General features: G+C 36.7%; 1 protein-coding gene across 2 annotated transcripts in view; it reads left to right on the top strand.

Moving 5' to 3' along the window:
- Nucleotides 1–23,155, top strand: part of LOC150096158 (NADP-dependent malic enzyme-like) — a 272,304-nt gene extending 249,149 nt beyond the window's left edge. For both annotated transcript variants that reach the window (XM_090409458.1, XM_090409457.1), the window contains 3 exons: nt 945–1,087; nt 7,635–7,805; nt 22,208–23,155. In XM_090409458.1, the coding sequence (XP_090265584.1) occupies nt 945–1,087; nt 7,635–7,805; nt 22,208–22,471 (578 nt within the window). In that variant the 3' untranslated portion in view covers nt 22,472–23,155. The remainder of the gene's footprint in view (nt 1–944; nt 1,088–7,634; nt 7,806–22,207) is intronic.
- Nucleotides 23,156–23,480: the final 325 nt, after the last annotated feature.

The raw sequence follows: 23,480 nt of genomic DNA, 5'->3' as shown, positions 1-23,480 counted from the left end.
TAAAAGAGTAAGAAAATGGTTGGTGATTAGTATAATGTGCTCTCAGTGCATTTCAGTGAGTGCAAAGACAGTGAAAGAATTTACAGTATGCTGTGAGAGGTGATAATTATTGACAGTTTTCTCACAGATGAGCCCTGTGAGTCCAGAGAAACTTCACATTAATACTGTTAATCATCTCTTCTTCCCCCATAGTCTACCATGTCTGTTAGCTACATGTGAACATTCAACCAACAGACTTGCTATCTCCATCCAAAACTGACCGTCTATCAAAAATATATTTACATTATATATTAAATTGTAGTAACCATATGAACGAGAGGTGATATAGTAGAAACATAAGTTAGTAAGGGGATTTTGTTATAGATGCAAAAGAAATTTCTCAGTGCATAGCAAATATGGAGAGAACAAGAGTATCATCTCTGGAAGCTGAGTAATAAGAGTGTGGACCTCAAGGGTTTTTGAAACTTTTTTTTTACTATTTACTTTTTTTGTAACCGATTTAATTTCTGCTGATAATGATTTATGTACCTAATATTTTTAATATTAAGTACATTAATCTATATTGAGCTCCTAGAATGCATCCTAAAGGGTTGTATGTGAGGTGTCTATTTTTCTCATGGTATATTGTGAATAATTATGAATGAAGTCATTTCAGGAATGGCTAGTTCTTTATTGAATGAACTTGTGGAGATGGGGTGGGGAGAGCTATGATACAGGCCATAATCACTATTACAAACTGCTGAAAAGTCCTGAGGTCTAATATGTGCAGTATTGTTCTAAAAAATAAAAATATATAAAAATAAATAAATTAAGTAATTCAAACTATCAACTATAACAAACTGTTACTATGGTCCTTACAAGTCCTTCAACAACTTGATTGTAATATATGTGAACAAATTCAGAATAGTGCTCTGTAATGGGTTCTTTTTTTAATCTGGCTTTAGGTGTATCAGCACAACCTGGAACTTTCACAGAAAATGTACTAAGAGCAATGGCAGAACTCCATGAAACACCAGTTGTATTTGCTCTTAGTAATCCAACTAATAAAGCAGAATGTACAGCAGAGGAAGCTTATAAATATACAGATGTAAGTATTAGTTTATTATTATTATTATTATTATTATTACACCTTCCATGGAGTCAGCAGACTCATCATGGGAGTTTCATTCATATAACAACATAATTTATCATACCAAATCTTAAAATCCTTAACACTCTCCAAATTAACAATATATTCCAGTAATGCAATCCATTCACTGACAATTCTCATGTAAAAAAATCTACTGATCTCCCCCTTTCCACTTGCACACACAATTCCCAGGGATGGCCTCTAGTTCTTCCAGGATTGGTGCAGGGGAAATGTTTCAGCTGTGTGATAGCGATGGAAGAACAAGAGGTCATCCCTGGAAATTAAAGAACAGTGTGGTTAACAAGGGTGTGAAGAACAAGGTTTTTTGCCTGGAGGGTGGTGAATGAGTGGAATTCATTGCCTGACTTAGTTGTGAGCTCTTCATCTGTAAATGAATTCAAGAAGAGATATAACAGATATTGTTTTGTTAGTTTGGGTCTCCCACGATGAGTCTACTGACTTCATGGAGATACCCATAATAATAATAATAATAATAATAATAACTGTGGACTAAGAGGAAAAAAATGTTTTCTATTTAGTGATGTTAAAATTTAATTAAAAGATATTCATGACATTAACAGTACTGTTTTTGAAACTTTTTTATACTATTTACTGCTGGTTTTTTTTTTTATTATTTACTATTTACTTTTATTTATAACTAATTTAATTTCTGCTGATAATGATTTATGTACCTAAGATTTTTAATATTACATTAGTCTATTTTAAGCTCCTAGACTGCATCCTCAAGGTTATATGATAAGCCCAACAAAATTAAGAATTTATTATTAGTTTTTAACATTTGTCTACACGCTATATTATTTGTTAGGATATGATCATTTCTGAGTACAGCTCAGCTTTCAAAATATTACATGCATTGTTCAAGAGTTGATAATTTCATCAATTGTCACTATTTCTATATATATTAACTATTGTGGATTTTATATATGAATATTTTTATATATTTTAATATCTGGAGTCAATAGCCTTGGTTTAGTGATGTTGTATCATAATACCGTAAAGTAATAACACTCTTAGAAGAGAGATGCAAACTCTGTGCATTCAGTGGTAGGTTTATATTTTACCTATGGTCCTTCTAGCACTGCAGATGAAGTATGCATAGTACACTGAGTTAGCTTTGCATTAGGACCCCATCCCCCGATTTACATATTTGGCACAATAACAAATACCATGTGATATCAATGTCACGTGTGGCTGCTATAAATGGACACATTTATCTTCTCTATGTAATAGGTAAACATGGCAATATAAGCCAATTTGACCATGGGCAGATAGCTGGAGCTAGGAGGGCAGGTGCCGGTATTTCGGAAAGAGCCACACTTGTTGGTTGCTCCCGTATCAATGACTGAGTTAATCATGAAGAGACATCCAGCAGAAGAGCTCATGTTGATCAGCCATGCATGGTTGATCCTAGAAGTGAGCATTGGGTGTCATGAATGGTATCTTAGCAACAAAATGCAACAGTCACACAGCTCACCCACCAGTACAATAGTGGGTCAGTTTGAGAGGACTGAAACCTAGCAAGAGAAGACCAATATCATTATGGATGATTTTAATCATAGTAATATGGTAATATTGATTGGAATGAAGAGAGAGCATCTGGGAATAAAGAAAACCAATTTCTTTAGTTTTTGAAGGAAAATATTAGACATTATAAAATGGAGGGAACTCAGAGGATGTGATTGAGAATGGGATATCTAATCCTCCTCCAGTTGCAAGGTAATCAACTGGATTATAGCCAGTCATATGAGAACCTTTGTGAAGAAATTCATTGCTTATTTTTAATGGTATTAACAATACCAAACAGTTTTATCAAAAGATGTCTTACTAAACTGCATATATTTCACTGAATTTCAAATCGGCATCATCAGAGCACAACACAGCTAGAATATATGACAGTGAGTAAGTGAAATAATTCAATTGTAATGAACAAAAGATCTAAAGTCCTATTTTGGCACCCTCTAATGTTCTAAAAAAAAAAAGGCAGGTGACTAATGTATCACCCGCCTTTCAGATCGATCACTATCTTTTTCCATTTACAGAAAGCCAACACACACAGAGGAAGATACCTACATAAACAATCACATCATCATCCAGTTCAACAGCATGGCATTTTAAAAACACTTACACACAGAGCCAAAGCCATTTGTTCTAATGATACAGCTCTGTCCGCAGAACTCAAATATCTGTGCCATATGTTCTTGGCCATTGGCTACAATCCCTACAAAACAGATAAAATACTGCATAGCCCCATTATCCCCCCCCTCCCCTAATACACAGGAACACAGTACCATTTCTATCCCCTATGTCAGAGGTACATCAGAAAAGATAGCCAAAGTTCTGATGAAGGATAAACTTCATCCTTTAGCACAACCTGGAGTGTATGAAGTTCCCTGTGACTTGACCCTATGGGCAAACAGGAAGATCAGTTAACATCCACCTGGAAGAACATAAAAAATATATTCGCTACTATTATTATGGCAAGTCAGGAATAGCATACCATGCGTCGGATACCCCTTCACACAGGAGTAGATGGAAGAAAACAAATGTGCTATTTAGAAGCACTATAGATCTAAAAGATTATTTTTTGAGTAGGCCATGGCTTTGAAGAATTCTCCTGACCTAAACAAATATGGCTGCATTAATTTGCCAAAAATTTGGGAGACTGTTATTGTAAGAGCATCTTCCACATAGCTGTAATGTTTTTTTTTTTTTTTACAACATTAGAGGACACCAAAATAGGACTTTAGATCTTCTGTCCATTACAGTTGTATTGTTTCACTCACTGTCACGTATACTAGCTGTGTTGTGCTCTAATGATGCTGGTTTGAAATATAAGCAGTTAATAAAACATCTTTTGATAAATTGTTTGGTGTTGTTAATACGTTAAAAATAAGTAATGAATAACCTTCAACATCTAAGCTTATCTGTTACTTTGTGAAGAAAGGAACGACAAGGTTGGTGATTATGAAAAACTTAATGTCTAGTCTAGTCTAAATTATCTAGTCCATGTTGTTGATTTCCTTTAAACAACAGATGCTGGAGAATCAACGTATAAGTCTAAACACAGGATTACTATTATCCATGGAGATGTATTTGCAAGCAAGGCCCACAAGTTCAGTAAGTTAAAACTGAAGCTAGCAAGAGAACTCAATAGGTCAGCCTTGCTTAAATGGTTAACAAAGTCATTCTCAATTGTGCAAAATTAAAACACAGGTTCCATTCAAACAGCGGTGCATTTACAAGCATATTAGCTTTGCCCCGCTACAGGAGCAAATTGGCATGATGCACTCTGTGCTTGCTGACACCAATGAAGCTATCTATATGCTACAAGAGGAGCTCTTCACTACGCTGAATGTAACCATTGGACGATCCTGTTAGGCATCTCAACACATCGGCTGCCAAGGAATTCTCAAAAGTAAAAAAGTCAAAACATCAAAAAGTTCAGAAATCTAACAAAAAATTTACCAGTACTTCCAAGACCATCCAAAAACAACATGGTTAATCTATCCACCACTATTCTCAAAGCAGACCCCCATCAACACACTCAGTCATGGCTAAAACTTCACCATTGTGTCCAAACATGTGCCAACCAAAGATTTCATGATCCAGATCGAGTGTGAAATCTACAACCATCCTGCCAGTGAGGCCAACAATATTAGGCTTGACTTAGCCAACATGCTATCACAGGCAAAACCTCCTGCAAGCAACCTGCTCAACAGAGAATATAAAGCCGTTCTGCATCTCAGAAATAACAAAAAAAAAAAATAATCCTGAAAACAGACAAGAGCAATGCTACTGTCATTTTAAATAATACATTATAATAAAAAAAAATTAACAACCCGTCTTAAAGACCAATCCACTACTGCCTACTAAACTAGACCCTACCTACTACTAGACCCTATCGTGTTGTTAGTTTCCTTAAACAACACGATACTGTATAATCAATGTATAAGCGTAAACATCAGGAATATGAAAAGCTTAGGAGACAGTCCACATCAACAGCACTCCTTTTCCTATCCTCACAAATAACGTTCTATTTTTCCATTTCTTTTCCTGTCAAGATCTCATCCTCAAACAACAGCGTCTCACTTATCAACAATTTTTTGATAAATGAATGAAAAAAAATTTTCCCCATTATTTCTGATTCTCTTGAAATTTGTAAATGAACATTAATTCATTCCTTACTCTATAATCAGTCCAACCCATAATATCTCATGGATGGTTTATAGACAAAGACATAATTCTTCCACATCATCTTCATCACCATGAAGAAACTGAGATAGAACCATATAACTTACACATTATTCTACATACAAGTGTATAACACATTGTAACAAAGTGTTATACACTTGTTACAACACTCCTGCATCATTTGCAATCCTCTGAGAAAAAAGTCTTTCCCTTGTCCTTGTGTCTTTCCCTTTTATACAGTAGATGGCACTGGTGTAGATGATGAGGTGGAGTTGTAGAGTAGGTGTCCTCCCTCAATGAGTCTTTGGACTCCCTGGAGATGTTACATAATAATAATAATAATTGTTGCACAAACCAGTCCTCAGCTACAGATATGACTTCATCATCTGTAGTAAATTTTGTCCCTTTCAAGTGTTTCTTTCAATTGGGAATAGGAAATAGTCAGATGGGGCCAGGCTTGGCAAATAAAGGTTGGGTGAGGCAGACATTGAAAGCAAGTTGTGTATTGTCTGTTGGGTTCATGAGCAGTGTGAGCAGGTATTGTCTTGCAAAAGCAACATGCCTCTGCTCAGTTTCCTGTGGCATTTATCATTCACTTCCTTCAGAGCTCTTGAATAAACTGCTGCTAAGAGTTTTACCTTTTTGAGGTACTTGGTAAGGATTACACCATCCATATCCTAAAAGACAATGGCAAGAACCTTCCCTGCACAAACACATTACATCAATAGCTTCCTCATCTTCTCAAAACCTAGGTATTCTTTTCTGCTCAAGAAGCTATTTTACACCCACCCATCCACCCAGCTGCTAACCATATATAAATCCCAAATCCACTCATTCTTAAAATATTGTTCATAGGTTTGGGGTGGTACACTTAAAACTTCCTTAAAAATTCTTTGATGTTGTCCAGAGTAGAGCAATTTGGCTGAGATGAACCTTCCCTAACATGCTCATTCTCATTTCAATCTCTATCTCACAGATGCAATGTTTCAACTTTGTGTCTCTTCTACAGGTACTTCCATGATCACTACTCCAGTGAATTGGCAAACATCATTTCTCCACTTGCTGTTAGACCTGTTAAAACAGGTGCAGTAGCTGTCCCACATCCCTTTACAATACAACTGCAAACTCATCAAACCTGCTTTTCCTCTTCCTCATTTATTCTATCCACCTCTGTCTTCTGGAATAGCCTTCCCCATGATGTGTTTCCCAACAATTTCAACCTACAGCTCTTTAAGAAGAATGTCAACAGGTTACTTCTTTCTCAGCCCTTATTTGCACCCCCCCACACACACACCTTTCCTGTCACACTCTTATCTTTCACTCTTCTCAATAACCTCTTGATATTCATTCTCGCATTCTTTCTACACAACCAAATTATTTGTTACAGCTGCTGCTGCTACTAGCTCTCAAACTCTCTCTCTCTCATATACAGCACTTCAATTCATCCTGAAAAGCAAACCTAGTACAGTACCTCATACAGATATCAAACATCATACAGAATAAACAGATATTAATTAATCAACCTTTCTCCAGTACCCATATTATATCACTAAACAAAACAGTGAATTATGTACAGCAGAGTAACTATCACATTGTGAAATCTGGGATGTGGAACAATCAAGATTCAGTGAACCCTATAAAAGGATCCACCCTCCACAAAGCTATGCTACCCACCATAGAGTATCATATGTTCATCAACCCACTCCTGAACTCTATCCCTACCAACTCCAGTACCTTAACCACCACTCCCAAGACACCAATTAGTCTGTGATAAAACTGATGGAACTTGCTCTCCGAGTTTCAGTTGTCTCATCCACACCATAACAAATTCACAAACTAATGAAAAGTCCTGAACGTTTTATGGTATTCTGAAGGAAATTCGCTATAGCAAACTATCTACTATTACTATTTCTGTGGTCACTACAAGTGTGCTATAGTAGGAGTTGTATAATAGAGTTCAACCTGTTTTTCCAGAAACAGTCTAATTCTGAAGTCTAATACTGAAGCTATGGGAAATTAGGATTGGACTAATGGTTTCCCAGGACTCAATTAGGTTGTAAAATCAGAGGTCTACTGTGTGTGAGTGTGTGTGTAATTTTTTTTCTTCAACATTTTTTTCTCTGAACTTGCTGCAATATTAAATAGAATCCTTTAAATTGTTCTTTACAGATGTATTAATTCATAAATATTCATTCTTTAAATTGAGAAGTAATCCATGAATATTTTATGGTTAATCATTGAATATTTTATTAAAAAATATGAAATATCCTTTTTTTTTCTCTTATGTTTGCAGGGCCGGTGTATATTTGCTAGCGGCAGTCCATTTGCTCCAGTCACAATGAACAATAAAACATTTTATCCAGGTCAAGGAAATAATGCTTATATCTTTCCTGCTATTGCATTTGCTGTCATAAATTGTGCTGTTCAGTCCATAGGAGATGATGTATTCCTGATAGCAGCTGAGGTATTTTGGTTATCATTTATACATACTGACTACTGAATAAAATCTTAAATATCTAATATTAGATTTAGGCTATATTATATATTTTATTATTATATGGGTATTTCTTGGGAATCAAAAGAAACTTGCTGAGGAGAGTCTTCAATCCACGTTTCTTCATACTGCTCCTTAATCCTAGTCAAATGATGCATGCACCAGTTCCACTGTAATTCATTTTGCTCAATTACCATTCACCCAAAGAAAAATTAACTATCACACATCAGTTTCCAAGAATGACTTCCTTTATCCTTTCTTTTTCTTCTATATAATGAGATTTCATCTATCTCTATCCTAAAAATCCTTCAAGGTTATATGCATCATATCACATCTACTCTACCTATTCACCAGGATTTCTAGCTTCCAATTCTCTTATTCTGCTTCACATTCACCACACTTAGTCCCAGCATCATCTTGGTTACTTACTTCTCTAACTACTTCACAGTTTCCTTCTCACTCCAGAATCCTGGAGACCAGATTAGAATGCAATATACAGTATAACGTCATCATTCTTGTATGTCAATATCCTTTGTGGTGACACTGTTACTGATGCATTGTTTTCACTACTTTTGGTGTAATCTCCTAACGTCAATTCCCTGTTCACCATCACTAAAATCTTTAGTGTCATCAGTTTTTGGAGGAAAACTATTTAGTATATCTTCCAGAATCTCTTCAAAACAAAATGCATAGGTTTGCATTTTGCCACATTAACTGGCATTCATTATCTTGTGAGAATTCCAATATTCATCCTACTGAACTTAGCATCATCACAAATGGCTGGGTATTCTCTCTCTGAATCTTTCTGAGTGCAGATATGATCACCTGGTTTTCATGGAGATCACATACTGGAAAGGACGTATAGATTGACTAATTGGTTTCTCGTCTGTGAAATATGAAGACAGATTGGGAGGTGCCATTTGAATGGGAGAGGGGAATATAAGTTGGTAAGAGGTTGTTACCATGTGGAAGAAATATTTCTTGAAATGAAAAGGGGAAGAGGGTAGAACAAGAAATCATCCTTGAAAACTGTATAAGGAGTGTGGGAGCAAGGACATGAGGAGCAGATTTTTTTTTTCAGGAAGAGAGGCTGATGTGTCATATGCATTGCCTGAGAGTGTGGTGAGTGAAGAAATGTTGAACGTGTTTAAAGTATGGTTTGAACTTTGTGTAGCAGTGGGGACTTCTTGCAATGAGTCTTTTAACCCTATGGAGGTCTGGTGCTAGTATAAATTGAACAGCAAATTCAAGGACAGAGTCCCCACTACCCTGAATCTCTTAAACTTGCCCTCTGTATGCCTCATTCTGATATTTGTCACTTAGCCAGCTTTTTATCCATACAATTGGTTATTTTCTAATTTTGAATGCTCCAGTTTATACAATACCTTCCTTGCGGTTTCCTGTTGAATTCCTTTCTATATGGCAATAATGAGGAGTACACTGACATGCAGAAACAAACATGTAAGGCTTTGATCAGGCTATATATGGACTAATCCGCACAGATTGATCACCTGTTTTTCAGGGAGATGAGGATGTACTGGAGAAGATCCAGAGAAGGTTTACTGAGTTAGTCAGGTCTATGGAATGTCAGTTACAAAGAGAGAGATTGAAGGAATGCAACTTACACAGCCTTGTGAATAGAAAAGGAAGAGGGAATATGATTGAAACATATAAGTTGGTCAGGGGTTGTTACCAGATTAATGTTGAGAAGATATTTCATAGGATAGAGGGCGGCAATGGTAGAACTAGAAACCATCCGTGGAAGCTGTATAAGGAGGATGTGAGCAGTAGAGTGAGAAGAAGGTTCTTTGTATGGAGAGTAATTGGTAAATGGAATGCATCACCTGACCTGAAAGTGTGATAAATGTGGAAACTATAATTTGGTTCAGGGCATGGCCAGATGATGTTTTTGGCATGAGAGAGTATAGACCTCCCATGATGAGTCCTTTGACTCCATACGGTCAGATATTAATAATAATAATAATATCCACAGCATACCCATTTCCCTTATCCAACTCAGTCATAATTTATGATAAAATGAAAATAATTACTGAGACTTGGCCTTGCTGTTTTCTATGGGCTTGCTGTCTGCCCATTGTTGAATTCGGACTTGCTTTTAATTCTTCCAAAACACTCCAAAGATGCATCCATTTTGATGCTGCTCTGTGCAACAGGATTATCATGTCTTCTTTCTATTCTTTGTGTTTTCTATTCTCGTGTTGTGACTCAAATTGAACAGTCAGATCAAAGGTATTACCAGTTTTCTTGTAGCTTTTGACATCAATAAATTTCGTATTCCTGTAAAAAAAATCTCTAGGGGAGTTTATTTTCCCCCAGGAATACAGCCTTTTTGGAAATAGATCAGTGCTATATTCATTTTAACCCAAAATGTGTGTGTGTGTGTGTGTGGGAAAAAACTTCCAACATGAGTGTGTACTATTATTAATAGCATAAGGCAGCAATTCTCAAGTATTAGCAACCTAAAACTCCCTGAAAATGTCAGGTTTTTTTTTTTTTTTTTTTGTCATATATTGGTATATTGCAAAGAGAAATCTTTCAAGAGAACAAGTCAGTCACATAAATTTTTACCTGCAGAATGCAATTTAAAAAAAAATGATGTTGCTAATGTTATTTCAGTTTGCTAAGATTAAAGAAATGGTTAGACTTTCAGATTCTCACAGAAATTATAATTAGAGAATTACTGAATTATAGAAATTATGCAACTAAATGTAAGATTTTGAAATTTCGGATCTACAGATGGGATGCTTAAGTATAACTCACTTGTGGAGTCATACTGGAAAAAGTGGAGAAAGCTCGGAATCTTGGGGGTGATTGTAGGTAGAAATTTAAAGTTCAGAGGACATACTACAAACTTTGCAAAGATGCATCTCTGAGAACTGCTTCAATATTAAGAATGATATTAACTATGAGAGATAAAAGTATGGTGGTTCCATTATTTAAAGCTTTGAACTGACCACATCTGATTTCTGTGCTCAGATCTGGTCATTGGGATTTGAAGTGAATGAAATAACCTTGGAGAGGATGCAGTGACAGATAAATAATATCAGTATACTATACAATAACGGTTATGACATCAGACCGAAGGCATGCCGACTGCAGTGCCTTGGTAAATAGAAGATGGGGGGGGGGGGAATATGATTCAGACATTCAAGCTATTGAAGGGTTATTATCACTTTAACATTGGGGAGATTTCTTATATGGTAGAAAAATGGGAAGAAACAAACAAGGGGCTATTCCTGTAGGTTGCAAAAGGAAGCAGTGAGTAAAGGAGTAAGAAGTAAGTTTTCTGCATAGAGAGTGGTAGCAGCATGTAATGCATTGCCTGAGAGAGTAGTGAAAGTGCAAACAGTGGATGAGTTTAAGGAATGGTATGGTAGATTTTGTGTTGACTAGCATGACTGGTCATGATGAGTTTATAACTCCGTGGAGGTCACATCTCCATGGATTCTGAAGACTTAATGTGGGAGGCCTATGACTAACTCTGTTCACACAAAACCTATCACACCTCTCCTTGAACTCATTCGTTGACAACAAAAGCACTCATTTGAGCTTGGCAAATGCAAGAAGAATGATTGTTATGGGAGATTTTAACTACAGCAGTATAAATTGGGAAGAGGAAACTGCATGCATGTAGTAATAAGAGAATGGAATTTCTAGAATTCTAGAAATTCTAGAAAAAACTACTCTCTCAGGCAACATGTGGAAGAAGGAACATGAGGTTTAAGAGTTTTGAATTTGGTCATAGCATCAGAAGAGCTGATTATAACTGAGATGGCATCTCTGACCCCCATTTAGAGAGAGAGTGACCATGTAGTTTTGACTTGGAAGATGAATAGATATGCAGGAGTATCAAAGAGAAGGGAATGTATGTAGAATTATAAGGCAAGTGATTATAATAGTCTTAGATATCAATTTGGGAAGTCCCATGGAAGGAGGAATTGAAAGAAAGAGATATCATTAGTGCTTTGGAAATTGTGAAGGAATATTTATTAGCAGCAATAGTAAGCTGTATACCACGAGTGAAGAAGAGGACACAATTTGGTCTAAAGTGGCAAATAAGTTTGTAAAGATGACAAACAATATCAAACAGGAACTGCAGATTAAAAAGAGGTTATAGAAGAGATATAAAGAGAGGGGTGGAGAGCAGAAGTATGAAGAATATAAGACTTTCCATTGACCTGGCTTTTCAATGAATCTGGCCAAGGGGAAAGGTACCCAAGGAATGGAAGGAGGGTAAGATAGTGCCATTGCACAACAATGGTAGCAGACTGATAGTGTCAAATTATAGACCAGTTTATATTTCATCAGTAGTTGTTAAACTCTTGGAGGAATTAGTGAGAGACCATATACAGTATTGGATAGATGAGGGTAATGTTATCTGTGAGAGGCAACATGGATTTGTTAAGGGACACTTTTGCTTTAGTAATATGATTGCCTTTTATAATAAAGTGACAAGATCGGTTGATGAGGGAAAGGCATATACTGCCATTTTTTGGATTTTACAAAGGCATTTGACTGGGTATCGCATGATAAGCTGATGTTACGTCCTTTATCGTTTATTCGTTTTATAATGCTGTTTATTCCTACTACTTCCTTGTTAAACTTATCTCTTATTCCTGTATATAATCTTCAATTTTAAGATATACTACACGTATTCCGTTCTTTCTTTAAATCTCCCCTTTTTTAGTAAGCAGTCCTATTGGCCCCTCTATAGTTTAACCACGTGCAGGTTACTTAGTGTTTAGGACTTTGTCTTTGTGTGGGACATGACCATTTACACATCATTCTGAAAGAGTCCACCCGATGAGCATTGACAAAATTTATATTATAACTGTGCCAGCCAATGCCGAGGATAGATGGGACTCTTACCCAGGATGGCTCTCTCAGAATGGTACACAATGATTAAACTACAATAAAACTTATGTTCAGTACTCTAAATTCTTGCATGCAGTCATGGCTCACTTTGTTTAATCATACACATGGGTTCTTCGTCAATATTTTTATGAGCGGCTGTTTGAATTCATATATTAACAACAGGTCAGGCAGGTACTAAGAAACATGTTTAATAAAATAGAGAAATCATACAAGTAAGCATTATTACTACTTATTCTGCATTATTCTCAAGTAAGATCCTTGGTTCAATACTAATATACAAAACATATAAATAAACTTGTATAGACCACCATTATAAGTATCTTAACATTATCTCATTAATATCTAATACACCTTTTACATTCACGTGGTCATTGGTTATATCATTCTACACATTTGCTATTAATTCCTGCAGAATAAACATGGCCTTGTTAGGCAGATAATTCTCAAACAAATGGGCCTGGGCCAAGTTGTAGATAGTTCTTAAAGTTCCATAAAATTAGTCCACTTTGCAAAATTTCTTAGGGAAACGCACACTTTCTTAACTGGAAATCACAATACTAAAGTCTACTTTACCATCTCTGTATTGATGCTATGTCTTTCTTCTTGCCTTGTCTGGTCATCAAGGCTTCTTCACTTTGCCTTCCGTCCGATCACCTTTGATCAACTATACGGTCAGAACCTTGGCGGGAAAGGGGATATGGCTCAGGAGCATAGCCAGAATGGACGGCATCTGCTTGGTTCCTCCGTCGCACAGCTATCCTAGTCTTAGGAGGTAACTAGGCCATTCTCAAATGCTGCGACAGATGAACCAAGGCCAACCAGTAACTTCTCCGTCGGAGCGGACTGGACCCTGCGTCCGAGAGAGGTCAGGAAACAGGAACCAAAAAAAAGCCTCGAGTGGGTGTTTGCTTGCCCTTTTTGTTTTCGTTCTCTTCTCGGTATTTCTCGGCTATCGCGATACCCACCAACGCGATCACGTGGGTTTACGTCATGGCATTCAGCTCCCTCTATAACATCGCACGTGCACATGTTGTGTTCTACTTGGAAGGCGCTTTAGTTTCTCTTTCCTATAACTACCTTCCCCCCTTTTTGGTATGCGTAACATAGGACAGTTAAAGGTGATCCTTGAACTCTGGCTCACAGGCTTTGCTTTATAATACATGAAATGGGGTTCTTAAATAGAATTAACAGCTTTAATTAATTTCTATATCTGACCCACATGCATTACAGGTTAGGTCTTACAAACATTTTTATACATTTTTGTACAATTTCTCACTCTTAATTTTGATTTATATACATAAAGTTGTCTTTCTAATCTATTGCCAACAGCCACATTCTTTGCCCATGTTTAAATAAAGTTGTGGCCTGAATAATTTGTGTTAAAACATTTCTTAGTTTATTCAGGACACAACACTGATATTTAAGTTGCAGCACATGTCAGGTAAGTGAACTGGATTCAGGATCAGCTGTCTGATAGTTATCAGAGAGTTGTGTATGGGGGGGGGGGAAATATCAAGGAGGCAGAAATTTATAAGTGATGTCCCACAGGTCTCAGTAATGGGACCTGTATTTTTTAACCTTTATATCACTGACATTGTCAGTGAATTGCAGGGGGATATTCAGTTGTTTGCAGATGATGTGAAGCTGGAAATGGTTATTAGTAATCGTGTAGAGATCTGGTAGCCCTGCAAATGAATTTGAATCAACGAGACATATGGGTAGATAAATGGGGTTGCCAGTTTAATGCAGCAAAATGTAGTCTTGAAATTTGGGATACATTGATGGGAGGCTGCATACTCTGTTGGAGGAAGTAGGGAAGGCAAGAGATCTGAGGTGATGATTGATAAAAACCTGAAATTCAGGGAACATATTGCTGTTGAAAGTTTTTTCACTTGATTATACTATAAAGTAAAGATACCAAAAATTATATACTTGGTTTAATGCTTTATCCAGGTGTAAGCAAACAAAGTTTGCATGTGAAGTAACTTCATGATTAGCTATTTGTATATAGAGGCTAATGACTTCATATCACTTAGTATCCCATAATGCAAAGCACATATCCTTATGGACATATATAATGCTATGCATTATGGCAAGGGCCACTATTTAGACTGGTTTTGACCTATGTTGAGGTCTCATCATTGGGAGCCAGACCCAGAAATGATACCAAAGTTGAAGTAATACAGAAGTCATATTTCCATATACAAGTAGTCAAAAGGTATCACACCTTATTAAAATAGTCTGGTTTAGCGATGGATGTTCAAAGTTTTTTCACTTGGTTATACTATAAATTAAAAATGCCATGAAATTATATTCTTGGTTTAATCCATAAGGATATATGCTTTGCACTGTGGGATACTAAGGCAAGTGATGTGAAGTCATCAGCCTCTATATACAAGTATCCCAGTCGTAAAGTTACTTCATGTGCAAACTTTGTTTGCTTACACTTGGATAAAGTATTAAACCAAGAATATAATTTCTTGGTATCTTTAATTTATAGTATAACCAAGTGAAAAAACTTTCAACCTCTATCTCTAATCCAGAGCATTTTAAAAATAAAGTGTGACAACTTTTGTCTACTTGCATATGGAAATATGACTTTGCATTAATTCAACCCTGGTATCACTTCTGGGTCTGGTTCCCTCTGATGAGACTGTAAACTTCCTGTTTTGTCTTAATCTTATTCCTTATAGGTTTTAAAATGTGAAATGTCGACTGCACCATTTTGCTATATTCTACTACATCTTATTTTTGCTCACACTCTATAGTCTAAGAAATTTATTTGTTTTTTGTCTGTGCTAGTTGGACTATTATTATTATTATTATCTTGGGCGACTCCAGGGAGTCCTTAGACCCATCGAGGGAGGCCCTAAACATCATGTCCACACAATTATACGACATTCTCACAGTATCTATCATACTTGCCTTGAACTTGCTCACCGTCATAGCACCCACAACAGACTCTGGAAGCTTATTCCACTCATTTACCACTCTAAAAGTAAAGAACCCAGCTCTAACACCCCTGCTAACCACACTCTTGCCCAGCTTCCATAGTAGTTGTCCCCTAGTTCTCCCACCACCAGTCCTGATCTCAAAAATATCCTCTGAATTAATCCTATAGAATCCCTTTAGCAATTTGAATGTCTCAATCATATCTCCCCTTTTCCGCCTATCAACTAGTTTCTGCAACCCACAAATCTTCAACCTGTTCTCATATGGTTCATTCCATAGACCTGCTATCATCTTAGTCACTCGCCTCTCCACCTTCTCCCCATCAAGAAGGAACCGAGTTGACCAAATCTGGACACAGTAGTTGAGATGAGGTCTTATCAAGGCTCGGAACAGAGGTAAAATAACTTGCTTGTCTCTGCTCTAATCAAGGTATTTTTCAACAACCAAGTGAGTTGATGAGCTGATTTAGCTACTTTTGCAATGTGCCCCCTAAACTTCATCTCCCTATCCACCAACATTCCCAAGTCCCTGGCCTTATCAATCTCCTGGAGTACAGTTCCACCAATGTGGTATACTGCTGCTAATCTTTTCACCCCAAAATGCATAACCTTACATCCTGTCACATTAAATTGACATCCATTCTCCTTAGCCCAGAACCCCAATCTATCCAAGTCATCCTGCAAGATTTTGACATCTTCTGCATTCACTATTTCCCTACCCAACTTTGCATCATCAGCGAACAAATGAACTGTTCCACTTAGATCCTTCCCTATATCGTTAATGAACAGATTAAACAGCAGTGGTCCAAGAACAGAACCCTGCGGCACACACCACTAGTCACAGGCCGTCGTTTGGCTCTACTCCTGAATAAACTACTCTTTGATATCTCTCCATCAACCACCCACCTATCCATCTCACCAACCCTATATCCATTCCCATATGTTGTAGTTTACGGATTAGAATTCCATGTGGTATCCTGTCAAATGCCTTTGCCAGGTCGAGCAGTATCACTATAAACCCATTACCCTTATCCAGTTCAGTCGTCACCTTATTATAAAACTTGAGCAATTTACTGAGGCATGATCTACCCTTCACAAAGCCATGCTGTCCTCTGTACAGTAACTCATTTTCGTCAATCCATTCCTGGATTTTTTCCTTGATTACTTTCTCCAAGACCTTGACAACGACTCCTGATATGCTGATCGGTTGGTAATTTGCAACCGTAGTCTTAGATTCTCCTTTATGCAGTGAAACTATTTTCCCCTCTTTCCACACTTTCGGGACTAAACCAGACCCGAGACTCAGATTAAACAACATGGTCAAGGGCACAGATAATTCCTTAGCCGCTTCACGCAAGACCCCTTGCCGGTATACCATCCTATCCTGCAGATGTATTCACATTAAGGTTCTGTAATAGACTATTCACCTCCACTTCATTCATCACAATTCCCGTATAAACTAATGGTTCCTTCATTTCTTCAATGCACCTGGATGATATACTTTTGCAAAGTGCACGCTCAGTAACTCCACTATATCGACTGATTCAGTGACCTCCTTACCATCGTCATTCCTTAAAATCATTTTGCTGTGTACAGTTTTTTCCTTGCTTGCAGCATATTGAAAGAACTGTTTGGGATTCCCTTTTGCTTGCACTAGTTTCCTTTCAAAATCCGCTTTTGCTTTTTTTTACCACACTCGTTACCCTTCTGGCCTGCACTTTATACCGTTCGTGTGCCTGCAGGTCACCCCTTTCTTTAAATTTCCTCCACAGTTGTTTCTTTTTTTGCAGCTCAAACTTAATGGTGTTATTCATCCATTTAACCCTCTACTTGTTTTACTATTCGGACCCTAGGTATACAATCAGCCATAACCTCCTGTAAACGCTACTTGACCACTTCCCATGCTCTATCGATGTCCAGCCCTTGTAGTTTTACATGCCATGGCACTGATCCAAGCAATCTCCTAAGCTTGTGATACTTGCCAGCACAGTAATTCCACATATACCCTATCTTAATCGAAAATTCCACACCTTTAGCCACCTCCCAGGTCAAGCCACCTTATGATCACTCTCACCAATCGGTGGCAACATGGTCATATTCATTACAGTCAAATTCTGAGATGCTATTACCAGGTCAAGCACTCTCACACCCCTAGTATTTTCAATTACATGCTGTATCAGATAGTTATCCCTTAATAATTGAATAAAATCCATTTCCTTCCTCACATGTGTCCTCTCCTCCTTCCAATCAATGTTACCATAGTTGAAATCCCCCATAATAATTACCCTCCTTCTACTCATTTCATCAATTTGTTTATGCATACTATCTCCACTATCTATTCCATCACATGGTCTAGCAGCACCCAACTGTATATTTTATTCTGCCAGTCTCAATCTCACACCAAATAGCCTCAAATGAGCTCCTTTCACTATCCCGCGATACAACTTCAATTCTCCTTGGCTGCAGTTCATCAGCTATCATCAATAACACTACTCCCCCCCATTTTATTCTGTCTGTCCCTCCTAAACCTACACATTCTATCCCACTAACTATATCATATTCCGTCAGCCATGTTTCACTAATACCAATAATCTGTGGCCAGGAAGAGCCAATCAAGGCCAAAAATTCTTCCTTCTTGTTCCTAATACTTCTGGCATTAGTATACATGAAATGCAGTGATCCCTTTGTCCCACGCCTATCTTGATGTGTTATTCTAACTGTTCCATTCCCATTTTTTGTCCTTAGTGCTGGCTCGGTACATTATATACATTCTTACACTCAACTGTCTCACTGATATCTGCATATCCCCCCCCCTCTCCTTGGTAGTTGTAGTTTCCCTGGTTCTGCACATCCATTTTCACTTCATTCAGCAACACTTTTTCCAGTCTCTGCACACCAAGTCCATTCAAATGCAGGCCATCCATCTTGTATAAGTCCTTTCGCCCATCAAACTCATTCCACACGTCCACGAATTCCACACCACACCACACTGTCTGCATAACCTGCGCATAATGTCATTTGCGATTATGTCCCTCCTTCTAAACTCCTCTCTGTCATACCACGGCAACAGACTCACCATTCTAACTCTGTCACTCTTTTCTTTCGCTACCTTTAACAATACTTTCAAGTCCTCTCTCATAAAAAATTTATCACCTTTCAATTCATTCGTACCCGCCACAATTATTAATTCTTTCACCCTCTGTTTTTGCACTCTAATACTCTCACTTACATCCTTAAATTTCGCACCCGGTAAGTATGATTTAGTTACACTCCCATCTATCACTCCTCTTAATAACGAGTCACCATACAACACTCTTTCCTTCATTTCAGAAACTCTCCCAGTCTTACGCTGTTTATTTATGTTAGCCGAATCACTCTGGAAAGAGTTTTGCAGGTGCTCTAATTGCCGCTGCACATTTTGTATCACCGCGTGCAACCTAGCGATCTCACTTCCTACAAATAATTCCTCATTTTTTTTTATCATTCAAACCATTTTCTCTCTCTGTATAGTTGCTTTCACTTTTTCTTTGATCACCGCTCTCATTGCCATCTTGTACATCGCAATTTCCTATCAAGCCACTATTTTCACTCACATTCTGGCTTTCTTCAACCATAACTGTCTCACAACCTAACACATACTTCAACTCCTCACTTTGCTTACACTTTCTGCACATTCTCCCACCACTATCACTTTCAATCCAAACTCCAGCCTCATTCAGGAATGCATACATCCCACACACACACACACACACACACACATCACATTGGACAAACTCTCTCACATTATAGTTTTTGAACAATGATGTCGTATTTTTGGACACTATTATCTTACATCGCATTGGCGCCATATTCAAATCTATGAAACGTATCGTTAAATACTAAATTAAATAACGGAATTCACACCAAAATCACACAGACACAACAAGTTACCAAAATTAGACAATATTACGTTATGATTTTAAATTATATTCTAATTTTCACTCGAAATTATACTTAGCTTTCGGGAGCTCTCTGAAAACACAACTGGACTATGTATTGATTGTGAGGCTATAAGATTCTAAACTGAAGACAAAGCTGATATTGTTATCATTTCCTGCTAAACTTAATCTTTACTTTAATTCAGTCATGGCTTTTTTTTTTTTAAAGGATTAAACTAAATTTATTATATTTCAGTCATGGATCTTAATCTAAGATTGATACTCAACTTTTCATTACTTAATCTTATGCAGGTTTGAACATTTTAGGGACAGTGCATTGACAAAATCAGTCCAATGTGTTGTTCACAGACCATTTAATGAAATCAAGAATTCTTTGCATACTTTGTATCTTATGGTTGCTTACCAATCAGAACCTTACATTTTGGAACACTGAACTGACCGTTCCATACATTTGGCATGCCCCCCCCCCCAACAAGGCCACAACATCTGCTTGATTCCTCATCACCTTTCCCAGTTTTGCATTATCTGCAAATGTTGTATATCTCCAGTTAAACCCATCCCAATATGAATAATGCACAAGTTAAATAACAATTGCCCCAAAACAGATCCCTGCAGCACACCACCAGAAACTTTCCTCTTCTGGGATACTGCACCCCATACACAGCTTGCTGATATCTATCTCATAGTCAGTTACCTATCCAACTCACTAATGTCATCCAATCCCACTGATCCAATTTAGTCATCAACCTGTGAATGTGAAATAATTTTTTTCTTTTAAGTTTTTGACTTTTAAAATTATTTTTGGGATTTTTTGAGATAGATTTGTATTTTAAATTATTAATTTCAGCAGTGGTGGCCCGTGAAGCTTTAAGTGGGGGTGTGCTGCCTATACAAAATACTTTAAAAAAATTATTTTTTTCCTAATCAGTAACCAATTTATTAATAAATAAATCTATAGATTTATTTATTAATAAATTGGTTACTAATTAGGAACAAAATAATTTTTTTTAATTATTTTGTATAGGCAGCATCCCCACTTAAAGCTTCACTGGCTGCCACTGAATTTTAGTAACACTATATTTATTTGGGTTTACTGTCTTGTTTCCAGAGACGAAGAGAAAATAGTAGGTAACATACCATGGAAGGAGATAGATTCTTAGACATATCCCATTCAGAGTTCACCTGGTTTCTTCACTGGAAGATTTCTGAGTGTCTTTACTGAGGCCGTAATGTGGCCTGAACTACCAATTCTCGCATATCACTACATGGCCTCTCTCCTTCCCTCCAGGCAGAGTAGATGGTAATGAGATTATGCACCAGCTGATCAGAAGTCTCCTAAATGCACTACCATTAGGTTCAATACCACACACTATTTTGGCATGCCTTTCAAGTGCATCACTCACACTGTATGTTAGAAGATTTGGTGGAACAGAAATTGAACCTTCAACTCTAGGGGACCAATTATGGTGGTAGCTGCTTCAACGCACCTCAATAAGCAATGTGGGTGTTTTACTAGGCAATGAAGGTCATCTACTATACAGTAGGTCTATATGGCATTTTCTTCAACTTCAAAGAGATCTTTTTCAGTGGAATGCTTGCTAGTATAGCCAGCACCCCTTAGTTAGTGAAAAATGGGCACACTTCGAGAATGAAAGGTTGACTTGACCAGGAGAGGCTGTATGTTGTACATCACAAGCTCACAGTGGCACATAAAATCTAACTTGGTTAAATTTTATATGTACAGGAATCCAATTGTTGACATTCCCAGATATCCAACTGGCCAGATCTATCACCTGATGTTTGGATGATAAGAAATGGAGAGAAATTGTATAGAGACTAGTAACTAAGACTGCCTCAAAACTCTGGAATGTTGAAGAGGAGTACTATACCCCCACAGATACAAGACCCTTTGACACTTTTGCACATGTCAGAAGAAGGAAAATCCATTCAATAATAGGGTAATCAATCCATCTTGTGGGATGAGTTGTTTATTATTACACGTAGGAAAATTAACTTTTCTTTTATGAACATCGTAGTTTTTAAAGTGGTAACTATTTTGCTTGTGTAACAGTTAGAAAATTTTACATATAAATGTGGGGGTATGTGTTGGTGACCAATTCGTACATCAGCTTATTTCTTTTTCCCCTTGGATGTGAAAAGGCAATCTTTTGCATGGCAAATGAATGGAATGCATTTTGAGAATGGGTAGTGAATGGTCCAACACTTGAATGCTTTTAAGGCAAGACATGATGGTGGTCTATGAGTGTTTGGCCTCTTGTGATGGGTTTTCTGATTCCACAGAGACCTGAAAAATATTACTCTAATACTAATTTATTTATAATCTTGAAATATATTTTATCAGTACATTAATTTATTTTCACCCAATTGAAAAGGAAAAAAAAAAAAACACCTACTGTTAACGCTAATTTTCCTGGTATAGCTTCATCCCAAGTCACACATACAATGGCATATAAAAAATGGTAGGGCATCATAAAAGCTGTAATGGTTTCCCCTTTCATATGATGAATTTTGAATCTTCCCAAAATTTCTTTAATCTTATTAATTCTGATATAAATTGTTTTCACAGGCCCTTGCTGATCAGCTAACAGATAATGATTCTGCAGAAGGTCGGGTATATCCACCACTGAAACAAATTCAGGAAGTGTCCCTTAGTATTGCAGCAAAAATAGCAGAATATTTTTATAGTGAAGGATTAGCCACTTATACACCTGAGCCACAAGATAAAATGAAGTTTTTAAGAGAAAACTTATATGATCCTGATTATCCAAATTTGCAATCTATATATTCCAATGGTAGTTTACCAAATGAACATCTTTGTCATAAGCTATGAGATGATGAGCTGAGCTCTGTTTCTATTGTAATGAGTGTATATTTCACATACCTGTATTTATGTGCGATATCTTCCAATAAAATGTGCCTAATTGAGCTCTGTAAATTTAAAACTGTTGTAGATTATTCTGTATTTTCATAGTCATTAATATACTTTGTATATGCATTTTGTTACACTGGTAATTGCAGCAGTGTATTTCATTATTTTTATGAAAAGAGTCCTTACCGTGCATTCGTTTTATGTTATTTTAACATTTATGTGGCGACTTCTAATAGCATATCATGTGATGTGTAATTTTATCGGATAATATATATTGTATAGTACATGAAATCATTTTGTGTTCATTTCACTATTTATGTTGACTTATGGAACTAATTATTTTGAATTCGAACTAAATAATCCATATAGTGTTCCACAATGTCTGCAGCAAATATGTGTACTTAAGTGGAATTCAAAAAAATAAAGAATTCTAAACAGGTTTGGTGATAAAATAATGTAATTTTTTTAATAAAATTGTTGTTGCAGCAATATTATTGATTTTGACCCATTCATTATTTCATAGCAATGTTATTGACGAGAAATTGCTACAAATGTTTTTAACTGTGATTTTCCAAAGCACTGTTAGCTACAGTATGTAATTAAAGTTTGCTGACAGATTGTAGAATAAATTACATTTTTATTCAATGCTGTTTATATCCTTTAACACAATTCTGTTAAGTATTACAGATCCATATGACTTAATTTTAGAATAATTATATTTTGCAGTTACAGTATTATCATCAGACACTAAAAGAGGTTCATATTAATTATTATTATGTACATAATAATTATGCTTTTCCTTTCCTTTCAGGACATGCATTCTTCTCATTCCACTACTCAAAAAACACTCCTCATTCCCTTTCTCTTCCTCCTTTCTTATATACCTCGGGTTAGTTCCAAGTGAGATGAATAAGATTTCTTCTGTTCCTTCCTGTCTCTTCCATTATATGAATAATTTCCTCCATATTAA

This window comes from Typopeltis vanoorti, chromosome 19, assembly GCF_054136105.1.
Source record: "Typopeltis vanoorti isolate ZY-2024b chromosome 19, IOZ_Tvanoo_1.0, whole genome shotgun sequence".
In the NCBI taxonomy this organism is placed as follows: Eukaryota; Metazoa; Arthropoda; class Arachnida; order Uropygi; family Thelyphonidae; genus Typopeltis; species Typopeltis vanoorti.
Note: the sequence above shows the minus strand (reverse complement) of the source record. Positions and strands in the feature narration are given on the sequence as shown.